The sequence below is a fragment of the Cebidichthys violaceus genome, unplaced genomic scaffold, assembly GCF_023349555.1.
Source record: "Cebidichthys violaceus isolate CVI_PGR_0920_01 unplaced genomic scaffold, fCebVio1.0.p SCAF_49, whole genome shotgun sequence".
NCBI lineage: Eukaryota > Metazoa > Chordata > Actinopteri > Perciformes > Stichaeidae > Cebidichthys > Cebidichthys violaceus.
Window position 1 is genome coordinate 1,525,914 of NW_027176694.1, and position 17,825 is coordinate 1,543,738.

At 41.8% G+C, this 17,825-nt stretch overlaps 1 protein-coding gene across 3 annotated transcripts; it reads left to right on the top strand.

The window, feature by feature from the left end:
* The first annotated feature begins 47 nt into the window (after positions 1-47).
* On the top strand, positions 48-14,926 carry LOC137887253 (myelin basic protein-like). 3 transcript variants are annotated; one of them, XM_068730100.1, is made up of 7 exons: positions 48-167; positions 8,736-8,840; positions 9,007-9,033; positions 9,745-9,774; positions 11,136-11,219; positions 11,339-11,357; positions 13,509-14,926. In XM_068730100.1, exons 1-6 carry the CDS (start codon positions 48-50, stop codon positions 11,339-11,341), a joined length of 369 nt encoding a protein of 122 aa, XP_068586201.1. In that variant the 3' UTR covers positions 11,342-11,357; positions 13,509-14,926. The 3 variants fall into 3 exon arrangements, with proteins under 3 accessions (XP_068586201.1, XP_068586202.1, XP_068586203.1); XM_068730101.1 differs by lacking the exon at positions 9,745-9,774; XM_068730102.1 differs by lacking the exon at positions 9,745-9,774 and having other exon boundaries at positions 11,145-11,219.
* Positions 14,927-17,825: the final 2,899 nt, after the last annotated feature.

Consider the following 17,825-nt stretch of genomic DNA (forward strand, 5'->3'; position numbering starts at 1 on the left):
CCCACATTCAAATTTTGCCAAATACAAACTACCAACCACTACGACCAATGGCATCCGCAAGCAACTCTGCACAGGCCGCCTTCGGGCTGGGCCGGAGGAAGAAGAGCCCCGGCCTCCTGGATCAGATTGGGAAGTTCTTTGGAGGGGACAAGAAGAGGAAGAGCAAGGTGAGGAAGCGGGGAGCGTCGAAGTGAAAGCTCGACCCGTCTCGCGTATCTGTTCGTTTTTTTTACCGATTCACTCCCAGAACCACTTTTTACTTCTGATTTCTTCAACAGATCTCGTAAGAATTTGTTGCAACATGTTTGTCATATAGATTTGTGTTGGTTTTACTCTTGATTTTATGGTGAACCGAAGTCTGACTTTGTCCTGTGGTTCACGTTAACTGGCCAATAGGTTGATGGCTCGACACTGGATTATGACTTTGGGTGGGATTTGTTTTATTTTTCATTTTTAAGAGCTGTGATTTTGAATCATTTAAAGACACATTTCTATGTTCCGTTTTGCTTTTATTTCAATGGTACTGACATTAGTAGCATTTTTCTCCTCTGTTGAATATAATATATAATGATGTTGTAGAGCTGATTTGGTGGGATTGTCTTCTACCGTTATGCAGTTTGTTTATTGGAACGTCAAACCGCCGTGTTTTAGAGGTACTTTCCTTAATAATCACGACGATGATGAAAGAGCTTCATGTCCGTGTCAGCGGGACGTGATAATTGGACATTATTTTTGGACTTTCTAGAGTCATCGGGTGTCCTGCAGAGCCTCTTTGTAGAGAGTTAGTGTCTCTGGGGTAACTTTTAACATCTGGGATAAGCCACAGGCGGGTACTTGACTATTGTTTGCACGACACAGCATTCTGCCAAGTCGCTTTTACAGTTATTGATGATCACATTATGCTATAAAAGATCAAAGAGGTATATTATGCATATGAACATATATGTATTAGATTCAGTGCATATTCTATTCAGTCTGCATTCTGTAAAATAAGAACAGGCTTATCTTATCTTGCAGGCAAGTGGTTATTACTATGAGAGCATTGGAGCCTGCATTGCGTTTTGTATTACTTTGTCCTCTAGTGTTGTCAAGATCCCCTCACTTTGACCACTGGTGAATATAGAAACCTCTCTGATCAGGTGTTTACGTTGCTTTAGGGGCTTTCTTTGCTCAGGTAGGGAAAGCTTCATTCTGTATTCCTGGCACCAGTTTGTCAGTTAGGACAGACGTGATGAGCTGCTTGGGACCGTTGCCAAAGCCATTAAGAACCAGACTGCTGGTTCCACACCTTTTCAGTGCTCTATCTGTCTGTGTGTGTGTGTGTGTGTGTGTGTGTGTGTGTGTGTGTGTGTGTGTGTGTGTGTGTGTGTGTGTGTGTGTGTGTGTGTGTGTGTGTGTGTGTGTGTGTGTGTGTGTGTGTGCGTGTGCATGCGTGTGCACTCGGTGACGCCCTCTGGAGGTGGCGATGGAATGCAATTTCAGCTTAAGTTTTAAAAATATGAATTTATGAAATCTCGGTTATCTTGACAACACTAGTGGAACACGCCGAAGCTAAATCCCAAAGCCTCTTGTACGTCCCATCGTGAGTCTGCTCATTTCGACCGCTGTCTTAAAATGCATGGACGTCTCTCATAACGGTTTGAAGAAAGAGCTCAGCGAACTAAATGTACTCTCTGACTTTAAGCTTACGTTTTCTATCCAGCTGTTCTTAGCCTGCGGAGCGCTGATCAGCAGGTTTTGGAAGAGAAACCACTCAACATGCACGTACGCATTACCCCCCCCCCCCCCCCCCCGCCTTATGTCGGCTATGAATAGGTGTTCATTGTAGGATTCAGGATTTTAAGAAAGATATTTTGTATATGCTGTTTGCATTAGCCTGCTCTGCTGATCAGATGTTTGATTTGCTTTTGTAAAATGTTGCTCGTGAAACGTTCAGGGAAAATGTCAACGGAACAAATTCTGAAGCTGTTATTCAACAGTAAGCTGGTGGCCAACCCGCTGCAGGTTTTCTTATTCTTTATGCCATAACGTTGTACATTGCTTTCCATATTGATGACAGGTTTTACTCAAACAAAGTTGTACAAATTAGATATTTATGTATTCACCAAGGGTTTGCCTTCAGATGATGAGCGTTCGCGTCTCGAGCGAATGACGGACAGGTCCGGTCCACCTCCGTTGCCTCTAGCAGAAGATCAACCTGCACTAACTTCTCCGCTGCAAACGCTTCCCCTTATTTTTTTTTTTCCCAGCAAGAATTCCTCATGAAGACAAATATCTTCTTCCCCCACAGACGTTCCTTAACGCGTACTTCGACTGCAGTATTTGTTTGGGAAAGATTGTGTCGGTGTTTTACTGTTGGGGTCTTCAGTACGCATGCTTGTTCAGAGTGATGCTCGAGTTTTAAGATGCGGCAGGTGTGGAGACCTCTGCGAACTGATCCCATGTGCTTTGTTAGCCGAGTCTGGGTTTATAGACGGCGTTAAGACGGCACCAGAGTTCTGAGATCCTGGGTCTCGACTGCAGGAAATCTGCATTTTGAACGACAATTTGTTTGATCATTTCAAATTACGGGCATAATGATGGTGCTAATTGGAGGCAAAATTAGCTTTGCATGAGCATTAGCTATTCAAACAGAAATGTGGACTCGTGAAAAACAGATAATGTGTTGAATTTGCATATCAATCTGTTGAATGGCAGACAGAATATAATATCATATAATGCAACGCAGGAGTGATTACTGTATATTCATCAAGCTTCACTGTTCTAGCGATACTGTTCTCCAACCCCAGTGTCTTGGATGAGAGGGGGGGGGGGGGGGGGGGGGGGGGTGTCAGCGGTGCCCCCCCCCCCTCACAAAAGTCTGCTCACCTCAGGTCCACGCGTCTCTGACCCAGTCGGAGAGTTTGTCTGAACCGGCAGTGGATCGTTGCCGATTCCGGTTTTGTAACGCCTTGAACTTCGCGGACGATACTTGTAACCGTTTGTATCTGTTGTGACCTGTTGTGACCGGTGACCTGTTCCTAACCCCATCCTGTTCTAAAGCTTCTTTTTTTGGATTTCTTGCCTGATTAAACTCTTTAACAACACCCTCAACACTCTCCTTGTTTTGTTTTAATGCTTCTCTTTTGGTTCATCTTAAATCGTATCGGTATAATAAAGGTTACCCGCGGGGTCGTAAACATATTTTAAGTAGAACTGAATTTCGTTTCCAAATGTCTTTTGCAGGATTAAATAAACACCGGTACGTCATAAATAACTTTGTGTGTGTGTGTGTGTGTGTGTGTGTGTGTGTGTGTGTGTGTGAGAGAGACACGCCTGGAATGCTACAATCTGTGACCTCTTGACCTCTGGGAGTTGTCGGGATGGAAATCAAACAGCTAGCACCTTGCTACTAACAAGCTAACGTTAGCTCGTCGCCTCAGAATGGGCAAGTGCTCGGCCGTTTTAAGTGTCAAGCAGGTCATTCAGGTTGATCACGTAGATCCAAAGAGGGGTTTTTTTGGGCTGGGGGGGGGGGGGGGGGGGTAGGTGGCACGTGTCATTAAAACTTGAGGTTAATTTCAGGTTTTCTTGTTTACTAACATGCATTACCATGTCCTGTTTCGAGGCTAACGTTAGAGTGCAGCACTTCATTTGCTCTGGCAGTGAGTGAGTGAACTGCTGCGTGTGTGTGTGTGTGTGTGTGTGTGTGTGTGTGTGTGTGTGTGTGTGTGTGTGTGTGTGTGTGTGTGTGTGTGTGTGTGTGAGAGAGGAGGATTGTCCACAGCATGACACAGTTTGCCGTTTGATTGAACTAACTCCAGCTACTTTCATGACATTTCTCCACTCAGTGATGGAAAGGATCTAACTAAGGTTACATGAAGGAGTAGCGTTACTATACTGAAGTACAACTTTGACGTAACTTGAACTTTCATTGAGTATTTCTGTTTTCTGCTATATACTTCTTATATATTATATATATATATATATATTAGATATATATATCTAATATATATATATATATATATTAGAGTACACATTTGTGAGGTGTCTGTACACATACAGACACCTCACAAAGCTATTGTTTATTAAATATGAATGCCAGTATTATAATACAATGTTTCATTAAATTCAAGCACTATTGTTGTTGGCGCTTAAAATCAATACTGATGCAAAATAGTTTGCCATTGCAGCATTGGCAGCAACTTCCCACACTGCAAAGCAACCGGAAAGAGGAAGACGGTCGGACGGATGGAAACAAACGTCGCTCATAGTTTTGTCTTCTGCTCACGGCTGTGAACACTGGGATGATGGTTGAAATGAATGAGAAGTACTCCTAGAGGTTAGCCTACTATGTGGAGCATGTGCATATATGCTCCTGCTGTTATTTTCTGTTTCCTTTTCCAAAAATACTGTCTACCCTGGGGTACGATAGGCTGAAAGGTCATTATAGAAATGTTGCTCAATGCCCCAAAAAAAAGCCGATGTTGCAAAAAACAAAACCTTAATTCAATGATTTTGTGTTGCTTTGCGGTCTAAGCCATTGGACGTTAAGACAAATGAATATATTCCAGAGTTCAGTCAATCACATGGACATACTGCGGAACGAAAGAGATCTTCAGAGAATGTTGAATGGAAAGGGCAGCTATAGTTTATATTCGCTCTGATAGTACTGAGTGATGGATGATCTTGAGCCTCAAGATGAAATCACAAGAGGAGGGAATAAAACGTCTTTCAGTCACAGTTTGTCTACTAAATGGGAAGAGTTTAGTAAAACCCCGAATCCGAATGTTCTTGTTTTTTCTGGAGGCTTGCGTAAATTGATATAAACTTTGCGCTAACACGAACAAGCAGCGTGTTCATGAATATTACAAAATTCAATCGATAAAGGCTCATTTTGATTTATCTTTTAGATGTGAAAATGTGTGTTTCTTCCCCTGGTTAGATAGACCAAGAAACACGTACAGCCTGGCGTAGGAACGAGTTGCAGTGAAAACATCGTTTAGGATTTTAGACAGACATGCAGTTTAATTCAAGCCTTAAGCATAAAAACAACAACCTATTCCTTCCTTCTAAGCTCCATTCCCCCCTTTTTAGTCATTTGTTCATCAGTTGACAGCACAGATATTGGCTTAATTAGCCTCTTTTTTAATTGGTATTTGAGGCATAACACCAGATTGCCCTCCGAGGGGAGCACTAGCTGCAGCTCACCCGATCGATTTGCCTCCGCGAGTCCCAAGAATTGAACGTAATTACTCCCTTTATCGTCTAGCTGAGCAAGGATGCACAGTCTGACGCAAGGGAGGTAATGAATGTGCGAAAGAGCCGTTTCCTCTCGTTCAGTGCTGCAGAGTGGATACCTGACATGATGAGGCACAATTATCTCAGCGCAATTCTTTATGCAAGTTTCTGAGTGGAAATAGCATTTTCATATTGTCGATTGGTGACGCTCACTTATGATGAAGAATCTCAGGAGTCACCCCCTCTGCTACCAGTGAATTATTAAGCGTCCATCCATAATGACAGCTTCCTGCCAGACGGTGACCTCTAACCTCAGAGGAGGCGGTTGTGATCATTAACCTGCACTGTGTGATAAGCTACAGGGCACAAATACCTCGTATCTCACTCCATGTCTTGAATCCTGATTATCTCACTTGACTCATTTGCTCATATTGTGCACATATCCGGAATGTTTATGTGACGGCAGAAGCGTCTGAGGGCTGCCCAGCTTACCGTTGGAGATAAAATAAGAAGGAGTAGTTCAACATTTTGGGAAACCGGCTTTTGTCTTCATTGCCAAGAGATAGATTAGAAGATTGATACCACTAGTATAGCTAATCTGATGATCATGAAGCTGGAGCAAGGTGATCTTTATCTTAGATAAGCATAAAGACTGGAAATGGGGAAACGGCAAGTCTGGCTCATTAACAAACAAGATATATAACATAGTATTGCTACGAAGAGGAACTTTGTGTTGATTGTCACTCTGGACAAAAGCAGCTAGCGCCAGAATCCCTTTAGAAACCTCTCAATTTACTGTGGCAGGGTCTGACGGTCTGCCCCACACAGTCCTGCTCCTGGTGCTCCTGGTGCTCCTGGTGCTCCTGGGCCTCCCTTCCCAGCAGTGTGCACAGCAATACAGCCTGGGCCCTCCGGCAGCGCTCCCTGTGGAGCAGCGAGGCAAAGCTCTGCTCCTGGCAAGAGGAGGAGACGCTCTCCACCTCCCACTGGAGCTGAGGCAGCAGTGAAGCCAGATCTGTTTGTTTCCATGGTTCGCATGCTTGCACATTACCTGCTGAACATCAGCATGTTAGCATCATCGTGATGAGCATGTAGCCATAGCATCAGTATTTGGCTGTTTTACCTTTGGAAGGAGCAGTTCTCCCGGTTCAATAGCTTTATATTAAATGGACAGTTATGCGAGTGATATTGATGTCAAACTACTCCTATAAAGACAACCTAATTCAGCCTAGAGCCACTTTAGGAAATCAAGGAACTGACTATTTCCTTCTTCTGCAATTTTGTATTTCTTGTTCAAATGATATAAGAGCTGGATATTGAGCGTGAGCGAGGTCGTAGCTGGGTCAGTGATTGTAAGTCAAACTTTCAAAGGAAAGGCGTCACTTAACTGGACAAACTTTTAGCGTGTTCTATATGGAATACACACAAATGATGTGTTACAGGCAGACGCTCCCCTTGAACCTTCTTTTCACTGTCACACGCTTCGGACATCAAAACAGCTTTTAATTCGTCAACAGAAAACTGTCACCGCTCAAGATTCGAAAGCCTCCATCATCACCATTAACAGCATACCAGAAGCTAATGGAAAAACTCAATGCTTTATTTTATTTTTTTAGCCATTCTAAATGGAAAAATAAAGACGGATAAAAGTGTTTTCAAGCAGGAGAAGACATGACAAGAGAAAGCAGACCTCATTCACATCAAAGGGTCGACCGGCGGAAATTGAGACCATACTAGCAGAACGCAAACAGCATTATTTGATCTCCTATTTCCTTCCATCTCTTCCTTTTCTTGTCTCCTTCCCCCCCCCCCCCCCCCCAAACAAAGGCATGACAGCGGCCACAAAGGCTGCTTTATTGCCTCCCCTGCCTTTCATTTCTGTGTGCATTTCCAATCATTTACATTCAGACAGAAACAGACATGCAGTAACACACACACACACAGAGACACGCACGTATTCAAGAAAACATCATTAAGCGTCACCATTGAAAGCAAAGGGGAAGCTACAGAGCTGGAATACACATGATGGGGTCAACAACAGAACAGGCTATATTTAATCCTATTTAAATAGTTGTAAAAGTAATTTCATACACACTGTGGATATGAATATTACCGTTTTTTGCCCAAGGTAGAAATCTTTATTTTTCCACTGTGTTTCCTACTCTGTATTGATTAAATTATTGCCTGGTCCATTTCTTCAAAACCGTACAAAAGACAGTGAAGGTGACATATAATCTGACACCACAACTAGCATATTGTGTAAATGGTGGTGGTGGTGAAAGCTTCCCCTCTTTCCGTTACCTAACGGTTCTTTGATGTGAGGTAATGGCTGTGAATCATCAACAGCTCACCGACACAAATACAATCACACACGTTGTCCTGCTACATTAACGGGGTCAGAGAAAGGGATGAATGAAGAAACATTAACTGAAAAGACTGAACATGCTGGGTGGGTGGAAATGGGTTTTCTTCTCCCGTGAGCTGCAGGCTGTTGAAGGCGTTTGGTATTCCAGGAATTATACGTTTCACCTTTATTGTGTCTGTGCCGTTTTTGCGTAACCAGTGTTTCTACTCAGGCCAAAAGAGTCAGAGGATCTCGACCTTGTCAAGCACTCATCCTGGCATATTCTTTGTGAAGTCTGACTTTGAGGAAGTCGGCTGCATTGATTTGTCCCTTGAGGGGATAATTAATCATTTCTGTTGAGATGAAGCCATTTGACAAGGAACACACTGACATCCTCAGCTGCTCATTTGTTTCATTTCAATTAGTTTTTAATGACTCATGGTCAAAGGTTTGTGCCAGGTTAGGATACCGGTTAATGAGGTGGGAGTCGTCTGCGATGTGAGACTGCTATTAATGCTGCTGATTGAATGAATGTCTATGGCTGGATGGAAGTTATCGGGAGGTTTTCCACTAAGAAGAGTCAGTATGCTCTAATCATTAAAAATATATTCATATTCAGGGTTTCTGTATCTATGTACCATGAGGTTTTCAAGGTAAAGATGTTAATACAGGAGTAATTATTCTGTATTTATATACCTGGACCCTATAAACCAATTTTTTTGCATACAGGTTGAAAAATACCTGTGTCAACAAAGCTAGCATCCACTGTCTAATTATTATTATCAATATTTCAGGTAAGGAAATACACTAGGATTTTGAGTCCGCTTTCTCCCATCAGCCAACACCTTTGGTGTTACGGCAACATGTGAATGTACGGTGTTTTTCTGTATTTCCAACAATTCCATTCTTTTTGTTCAACAGGTAAGTAGGACCGGACAACCTACAGATTTATTTCTTATTGTTTCAAGTATTCATTTATACAACCCCAGTGTTTCAACTTTCTCTTTTTCAAGTATTAACTATTAATCATACATGTATTATTAAAGCTTTTGAGAAAATCCCTGTGAAACTGTATCTGAGCATCTATCTCTCAAGAGCTTAAGGTCAAAGTGTGCAAAAGCATACATTTATTTAACACGGCCCGTTGTTCCTTTCCTCTTCTCCTTCCCAGGGCTCTTTCCGAGGTGCTCTCTCTCCAGGCACCCAGAAGGCCTCTGCGACTTCCCCACGTAAGCGTGGGGCAGAGAACGCTGTGGTCCATTTCTTCCGCACGATCGTAAGTGATAAAAACGATACAGTCACAGTATTTAGGAGTCTGGATCCATGTTTCTTCCAGCTGCTCTCCCTCCACCTTTGTCTCTTTGCTCCTCTGTTACTGTCTGTGATCTCTCACAAACTCAAATGTCCAATCTCTTTACTTGCTGTGATTAACTCCTCTTCAGGTTTCCCCTGCCCCTCCCAAGTCGAGGGTGAGTCTGCTTCATGTTGCTACTATTCACTCACACGTGAAATACAAAAATAGTGGACCAATATTTTCAATGGTGCCAGTAAATAGATCGGGGATTGTACCCGTAGAGTAATCTGTAAGTCACTGAACCTCCGGGATGTGATGCTGAAACTTAAAATGTCTACATTTTTATGACAAAATTAATATTCAATGGAACAACATTCAGATCACCAAAATTCTCCTTTTGACGGTAACATATTCCACTGCTTTACATTACAAATGTAATCACATGATGCACAAAAAAATAGCAACATTTGGATAAAGTTTGAATAAAAGCACGAACAACAAACAAAGAAAACTAACCAGAGTGCTTGAAGAGAATTCATTTAGAAGTCATGATATGATGGGAGTGTGTCACGACTGTTTTCCACATTCTGTATGTCTTTGCTGCTGCTGGATGTCACTAAATTTGTGCTCTTTCCACTGCGAGCATCCGCCTTGCTCCTCTCTCCTCCCTCCCCCCACACACACACCTCTGCTTCCTTTGCCTCATCTCCTTTTGCCCCCTTGTGACCCTGTGACCCCCCCCCCCCCCCCCTCCTCCCCGGACGGACCCTCCTATCTGCCTCCTCTCCTTCCCATCCTGCCTTTGCGCTGAGTAAGATACACACTTCTATTTGTCCCCTCTCCCTTTTACCTCTTGTCCTTGTTTCTTGTGTCTCTACCCCTCCAGTGGAGAGGACTAGCAGCCAGGATAGGCCTGGTAGGTAGTTTAAAAAAACAACAACAACTTCAAAAACACAGAGTTATCATGCCTAATAAAACCGAGGGGGCAAGTGAAACGGCCTTCGAGTGTGTCGCCTGTGGCTCTACTTCCATTTAGTCTCCATCCACCACTTAAGCTGTTGTAATCTGTCCATACATCAGAGATAACGGCCTCATTTCCTTACGACTGAAGTCCATCTCCAAATACATCATACCCATTTTGTAGCTTTTTGCAGCAATACTTATCCATATCATGTAGTTGTAGATTCATGATAACGCAGGTATTGCTCTGCTCCTAATTAGCCTAGTTTCATTTCTTTCTTTTTCTCTGGGTGCAGTAAGGCTGCCTTCTGCTTCATTTTGCGTCGTTATCAGCACTTAACTCAGGGCCCTCATGCATGTGTGTGTGTGTGTGTGTGTGTGTGTGTGTGAGTGTGTGCTCAGAAAACGGAGACTGAGAAGGGACTGTATGAACATTATTTGGGCGGGAAGGGGGTCAAAAAAAAGGGGTAAGTGGGGGGGGGGGGACCTTTGGTATTTTTATAAAGTGACACACAAGGTTCAACCCCCTTCACCACTCTTAATCATTTTCATACAGTCGCAGTGTTTTTCTAAGGGAATGAATCTTAAAAACATGTTTGCATACAGCATCAGCGTCTCCACATAAAAGGATGAAGCTGTAGAACCATATAAGGTGTTTCATCCAAGAGTCAAGCAGCAATCTTTTGAAATGTTTCCACAGTAGAATACATTCTGCTCACTGCATCCGGCTTGAGGAGGTGAATAAATCACTTTACTAAATGTCATTAAGTCACAAAAGGTGAAAAAAGTCAAGAGCTGATTAGCCTTTGCTGTCATGTTTTGAAGTGTCAGCGCAGTCTCACGGCACTGTTCCAGATGACTGCCATGAGGTCAAAGTGAGATTAGTGCATGCTTTCAGAAAGTGAGAGAAATAAACTGTTGGAGGAAATTCCCCCTTGGTTTCAAATTATCAACAAAATATGCGAGCAGAAAACTTTTATCTTCATATCCCTTTGCCGCTCTGTAGCTTTTCCAACTCGTGCATAATTCACATGAAATGCTTGGATGAAAACACTGCCAGAAATGTAACACAATTATACCGTAAAAGTCAGGCCAAATGGGATTGCACTCAGCGTCATCCGATAGTCTGGGTTACTGTCGAGCTCACTGATCTATCTGTTGCTCCCGAGCACACGCGAGAGAAAAGGCTCTCATGTTTTACTCTTTACTCTGTGAAATTTGAATCTGGGGCAATCCGTGAAAGGGTCAACCGAATGAAGTCTTAATCCCCTGACAAACATCTCAGAGACTCCATTAACACTGACTCCTTCTCTCCAGGGCGACCAGAAGTCACAGTCTGCTAAAGCCAAGAAGGCCAGTGCAGGGGACGGCAAAGGCACCCTCACTAGGATCTTCAAAATGGTAAAACAACCTTTTCAACTTATTTCCCCAGCGGCTTCTCTCTTTACCTTGAAGTTAAGATTGCATGAGGATTATTTCCCTAATCACTTTCTTGCCCCTGTGTTTTCTTTCTGCCTCAGTGATGATATCAGCAGCAGAGTGAGTAACTGATTCGTGATGGAGGGATACTTGAGTTTTAACTCACTCAACATTGATATGCTTAGAAAGACATCCTAATCTCATTACTACAGCAGCAGCAGCAGCAGCAGAATAATAATAAAAGGCTTTGAGGGAGGAGATGGATGATCATGCATGCTACAAGCTTCATGCCCGCGCTGATATAATCACGCTGAAGACGGTAGATCCAGTTCTCATGAGGGTCCAGCGGGGCTATGGCTAACATGCTGTAACTGCTTTACAGGGAGGGAAAGGGTGGCTCATGCACAAGGTATATCACGTATACTCATGTATAATATCTATTATTAATATCTAAATAAATGGTTGCTTAGCACAATTCTGGTGTTTAATAAATCAATTACTAAGTGACTGTACACATGTAAAAACAAATATTTGTAAGCAGAAAGTTTACGATGATTTATAAATAACTCATCACAGCATTAAATGGGAGACATAGTCAAGCATTTAGCCGCTAAATATACAAATGTTTTATGAGTCAGTGGAGACCAAAACAAAGCTAAAAGCAAAATGAATGTTGGATTTACGTTCCCCGTGTTTTCAGGGATAAGACGGCATCTTCGTGAGGTGCTAATGTGTCAATTATGTGCTTACAGCTTGTTGCCACGGCACCCAATTAGTGAAAGAAATCAATGATTGCCGGTTTAAATGTAATGTTATTTTTTAAACGGATATTCCCTGTATGCTTCATTATATAAATTCACAAACATGTGTGTTATCTAGTATCCATAACCGCTAATAGGGCTACACTCACAATAACTACCGTAAAGTGTTTATAGACTGCTATTATATTATGGGGTTTAAAGTCAAAAGTTTACAGATTTTTCAAGTTTTGGTCTCGAAATCCTGGTTGATAACTACCTGTAGTTAGCTACATGCTAACATCACATGCTCTGCTAATGCTGCTACATCTGTCCAGGTGAAATAATGTAGGTTTTTTTTTAAACTCTGAATTACCTTTAACAGTTGGATAGAAGGTGTGACTCCGCGCTCCTCGTATGACTCAGTGAGGGTTTTTTTTAACTTGCACATTTTATGGACAAACAATTTTTGAGCATTCATCCAATGTTTCATCTTCAGCTTATTTATGGACATGTACTTCAGACTGCTGTGTGCTTGACTCCAATTCATCCTTCTTGTTAATTTGTTTTCTTGTTGTCACGAAAAGGAGCGGCGGCTTTTCGTGCTCTGCCAGTTTTAACCTGTCAGGTTTTAACGAGCCAGCTTCTCTCACTGTACGTCAGATGACTTAGTTCAGCAATTACGGAAGCTTTAGAGAAGTCTAAAATTTCCCCTGGGGCTGCGTCCTCATCTGTAGCGGCTGAACTGAAGAGTAAACAACTCTGGAAGATGAGGAACCTCTTGGATGCTCGTTTCAAATCTTTCTGATAGCGTCACTCTCCTTTTCGTTCACTCATAAACAGGCTTCACAGTCGAGGTGGAAGTGAGCCACGTTAACGTTCAATTGTTTCACGCTCTGTTACTATTCTTTTTTTTTTTTTTTTCATTTTCCCATTTTGCTGTACAATGAATTTGTATCTTTCATCACAGATAATGAGCTTCATCTTAAACGCCTCTAAGAATAGAACAACCGCTCAGTTCCCCAGCCTTTGTTTTATGAGGAGGGGTAAAAAGCTTCTTACATCAGACGATCTTCCGAAGCGATGCATGACGATTGGGTCTCATTTGTATAATCGTTTTGCTTTCGGTGTCCTACTTTTTCATCTGAATGAGAGGGTGTGATGGAGTTGTATTTAGAAAGTCACATTTTTTTTATTCCATATCATAATCTTGACTTACTCTCTGAAAATGTTTGTCTCTGAAAACGAGTCTTTATCACTCCTAATGTTTCATCGATTTACTTCTTACTTTTGATTTCTATTGGCTTCCATAACTATGCATCATTGCAGGCCTGAAAAATTGCCCACGGACACACTAACCCGCTTGTCTCTCGCATTAAAGGGCTCCCAAAACTCCCATCACAGTCTGGAGAGAGTGAGATGATCGAAAGGGCCAGACTGAGAAAAGCCCCAGGGTAGTCCTTCAGTGCTGAACCAGGTCTGTGGGACTGCCGCCTCCACATATTCATCACAAATGTCTTGTCTTGTTATACAGGGAAGCAGGAGTGCTTCACCGGGCAAACGCTGAAGTCCCTCTCTGCAACCCCTTCCAACAGCACGAGGGCAGATGTTCAAGATCACATGACTGAAGTGGGGGAAAAAGAAGAAGAAAAGGAAGAAATCCTGTCACCCCCCCCTAAACTTACCTTCCCCTCCTCCTCTGATAACACTCTAACTTATGCTAAATCCCTCATCTCCCCTATTACCTACCCACCCCTTTGGCTGGTAGATAGCGACACAATCTGTTGCCCCCCCCCCCCCTGCATGCGTTGTGCTGAGTCGTCATCATTAGCGTGAACTTTTTTTGCTGAAATGTATCCCGAAGCCACTCATGTGTGCAGCCCGAATGCCCCCCCCCCCCCCCGCCCTGCAATGGCTCTCTATACTTGTGCTTGAGTTTCTGTGGACGTCTTCGATGGTTCCTCTAACAAAATGGCGGCTAAACCGAAGCACACCTGGAGCAGTTGAAGGATTACGGCCGGTGCAAGTCCGACTGACTTGACCGTCATTGCCCCTTGCTGATTGTGTGAAAAGGCCGGGGTGTTTCTCTTTTTGAAAGTGAGCGGTTTTCTGTCTCGTCACGCTGTCTTCGTCATTCCCACAAACCTTTTCTGTGAACCCAAACATAAACCCGTGTTTAACAAGATTTTGCGTTCTTGTGAGAGCCGTTTGGTCACGGTGTGTTTTCATTCAACCTTTTGTGTCTTAGCTGTACTTAAGCGTCCTGTCATGAATGTAATGTTGATCTATGTTTGTCTTCAGGGCCTACGGCTGGCTGCGGTTTTTTTTTTTTTGTGGTTAAAATTTCATTTCTAAACCTTCTAAACCCTAGTCATTTCTAATGTATCCTTTCTTCTTTTTTTTTGGTTCATGAGATAATGGCATACACTAATGATGCTAGATTCAGACCTTCCCTCTTCGCTTTAGTGTAGTCTGGGTCTCTCCTTCGTCTTCGCTGTTTCTATCTCACACATGTCCCACATACTGTAAAAGTGCCTTTCCTCCTGACTACCAAAAGAAAGTGCTGTGTTGCCTTCTCATGGATAATTTAAAAAACAAACAAACAACACAATTTCAAAAAAGGTGCTCTTTAACTAACCCTGTAGTGACACGTTATAAGGTGTTTCTTGGGAATGTGTAATCTGCAAGTTTTCTGAAGAAAAACAGCTCAGCGCTACCACTTGTGCTGTTCAAACCATCCCGTCTTCCACGTGTTAAAAAAGCGGCCGTGTGCGATGTGTAGCGTTCATCTCTCCCGCTGTCTTTGTGTGCTTGAGCCTTGTGAGCGCCGTGTGGTGTGTTCTTCTGAATGGACCCTGTGGATGAATGTAAAGATCCTCTTCATTATTGTATGTGTAATAAAACATGACCAGCCACTTAACTGAGAATAAAAAATAAAAACTATAAAACCAACTCTACTGTCTGTGTGTGTTTTACCTGGCTTGGCACGACCAGAGGCAAATGATTTATTTGTATTTATTTGTTTTAAACGGAGGGGGTGATGCTGCGTCAGGTCACAGCATCACGGCAGGTAAACGTTCTTTCATAGAGCCGGAATTCATGACACATTTCGGGGTCGTTATTCACGCCGAGCTTGGAGAGCTACTCGTGACTGGAGCGGTTTGAGCACCAAATCCAGGCTCAAGTTTTCCCGAACAACTATTTGTGCGGCGATGAATGAAACATGAATCAGTGGGAAGGCAGGGTCCTGACGCATCATTGCTAAATAAGCACAGTGAGGTAAACTTCAAGAAATGACATTCTTTGTGACTTTTTCAATGACATATATTGACTTTTTTTTTATGACATGCTATACTTATTTTATGACTACATTATGACTTTTTGGCATACTGTACTGACTTTTAAATATACACATTTCAATATTTCCTATGCCAGCCCTTAAACTGAATGCTTCATATGCTTCAGTTCCATATGATCTTCCAACACTGGATCACAATGGGATGATGTGATTCCTCTGGACCAGATGGGTTGGAGAAGTGTCGGTAGCAGCTTAAGTAACATTATTAACACATAACTAAAATGTGTCAATGTCACTTCAGTTTGATATTAAATATCGCTTTAAATGTAAAATGTCCACTAAAGGCAACATGCTCCAGATAAAAGGGATATAATTTGTATTGTTCAATTTCATATTGAAGATGATTGTTTGGAATTTAAATTGATCCCCAATGTAGTAACATTTCAACTCTCTTTCTCATGTTGCTCAGCATTCATATGCAGTTCTCTGAGACACATCTGCAGACAGGACGCAGTTTTAAAAACCTTTATTACGACGTCTAACAGTCCTCATCTCTGATCATCCATGACGAGAAGGGCTTTAAATGTTCGCTTTTTTTTTAAATTTTTGAGTCAGCCAGCCCGGTCACTTCAGCTTTGCCACACCATAACCAGCTGAACTATGATGTGATGTGATGTAATCAATTCGTTTTCTATAGTTTTGCTTTTTTAAAAAAAATACATTAGAGACTTGGTGTGCATGTCGGGTTGTTGATGGTCTGCCCCGCCCTGATTCGTGTCACCTGTCTCATAAGTGCGCCTTCTGTGTCCTTGCCTGCTGTTTCTTGCACGTTCCGTTGGATTTGATCTTTTCAGCATTTTCAAGGTAAACAATTGCATTGTTTCTCCTGCCTCATCCTCTTTGTTTGAAATTGGGTCCATCCTCTGTTTCCTGCTCCCCAGACAGTGACATATTATGGCTTTTATGACAAGGTCTACTCTACTACGACATATATATGCAGTATATTACTTTCTTTGACGCACTATACTAAAATTTTTTTAGACATACTATAACTTTTTTGAAATACGATGCTTTGATGTTATGGCTACAATTACAGGCGTTGTAAATCCTCTCACGTGATGCTACTCAGCAAATCGAATATGTGTATTCCGATAATTGCCGCCCTATACTATGACTTTTTTGACATGCTATACTATGATTTCTTTTAGATATACTATACTATGACCGTTTTTCAGATTTTTCGACATGCTATACTATGACCGTTTTTCAATTTTTTCGACATGCTATACTATGACAGTTTTTCACTTTTTTCAACAGGCTTTACTATGACTGTTATCGACAGGATATTCTATGACTGTTTTCGACATAATATACTATCATTGTTTTTTGACGTTTTTCGAAATGCTATACTGTGACGTTTTTTTTATTTTTTCGACATGCTATACTATGACAGTTTTTCACTTTTTTCGACAGGCTGTACTATGACTGTTATCGACAAGCTATTCTATGACTGTTTTTGACATAAAATACTATGACCGTTTTTCAGATTTTTCGACAGCCTATACTATTACCATTTTTCACTTTTTTCGACAGGCTGTACTATGACTGTTATCGACAGGCTATTCTATGACTGTTTTCGACATAATATACTATGATTGTTTTTTTACTTTTTTCAACAGGCTATACTATGACCGTTTTTCAATTTTTTCGACAGGCTCTACTATGACTGTTATCGACAGGCTATTCTATGACTGTTTTCGGCATAATATACTATGGTTGTTTTTTTACTTTTTTCGACATGCTATACTATGACCATTTTTAAATTTTTTCGACATGCTATACTATGACAGTTTTTCACTTTTTTCGACAGGCTGTACTATGACCGTTATCGACAGGCTATTCTATCACTGTTTTCGACATAATATTCTATGATTGTTTTTTGACTTTTTTCGACATGCTATACTATGACCGTTTTTACATTTTTTCGACATACTATACTATGACCATTTTTCACTTTTTTCGACAGGCTATACTATGACTGTTATCGACAGGCTATTCTATGACTGTTTTCGGCATAATATACTATGATTGTTTTTTTACTTGTTGTACTTTACTTGTTTTTAAATTTTTCGACATGCTATACTATGACCGTTTTTCACTTTTTTCGACAAGCTCTACTATGACTGTTATCGACAGGCTATTCTATGACTGTTTTTCAACGCGCAATCGCAGAGTCAAGTACGACAAACAACAATAGAAGTGTCTGGTGTGGAATAGCTCAGGTGGATGGCAGAAGGGCTGCAACCTGAGAGACTGGGGTTTTGATTCTTATAAGGGGCTACAGGTTTTGAGGATGGACGCGCAATCACAGAGTCAAATACGACAAACAACAATAGAAGTGTGTGTCCTTGAATAGCTCAGGCAGATGGCAGAATGGCAGCAACCTGAGAGACTAGGGTTCGATCCTTATAAGGGGCAAAGGGTTTTGAGGGTGGACTCACAATCGCAGAGTTAAATACGACAAACAACAAGAAATGTGTGTTGTGTTAAACA

Coding starts and splice junctions, on each gene's coding strand:
- LOC137887253 (XM_068730100.1), top strand. CDS start 48: ATGGCATCCGCAAGCAACTCTGCACAGGCCGCCTTCGGGCTGGGCCGG. Junction 9,034..9,744: donor CTGCCCCTCCCAAGTCGAGG/GTGAGTCTGCTT, acceptor CTACCCCTCCAG/TGGAGAGGACTAGCAGCCAG. Junction 9,775..11,135: donor TAGCAGCCAGGATAGGCCTG/GTAGGTAGTTTA, acceptor CCTTCTCTCCAG/GGCGACCAGAAGTCACAGTC.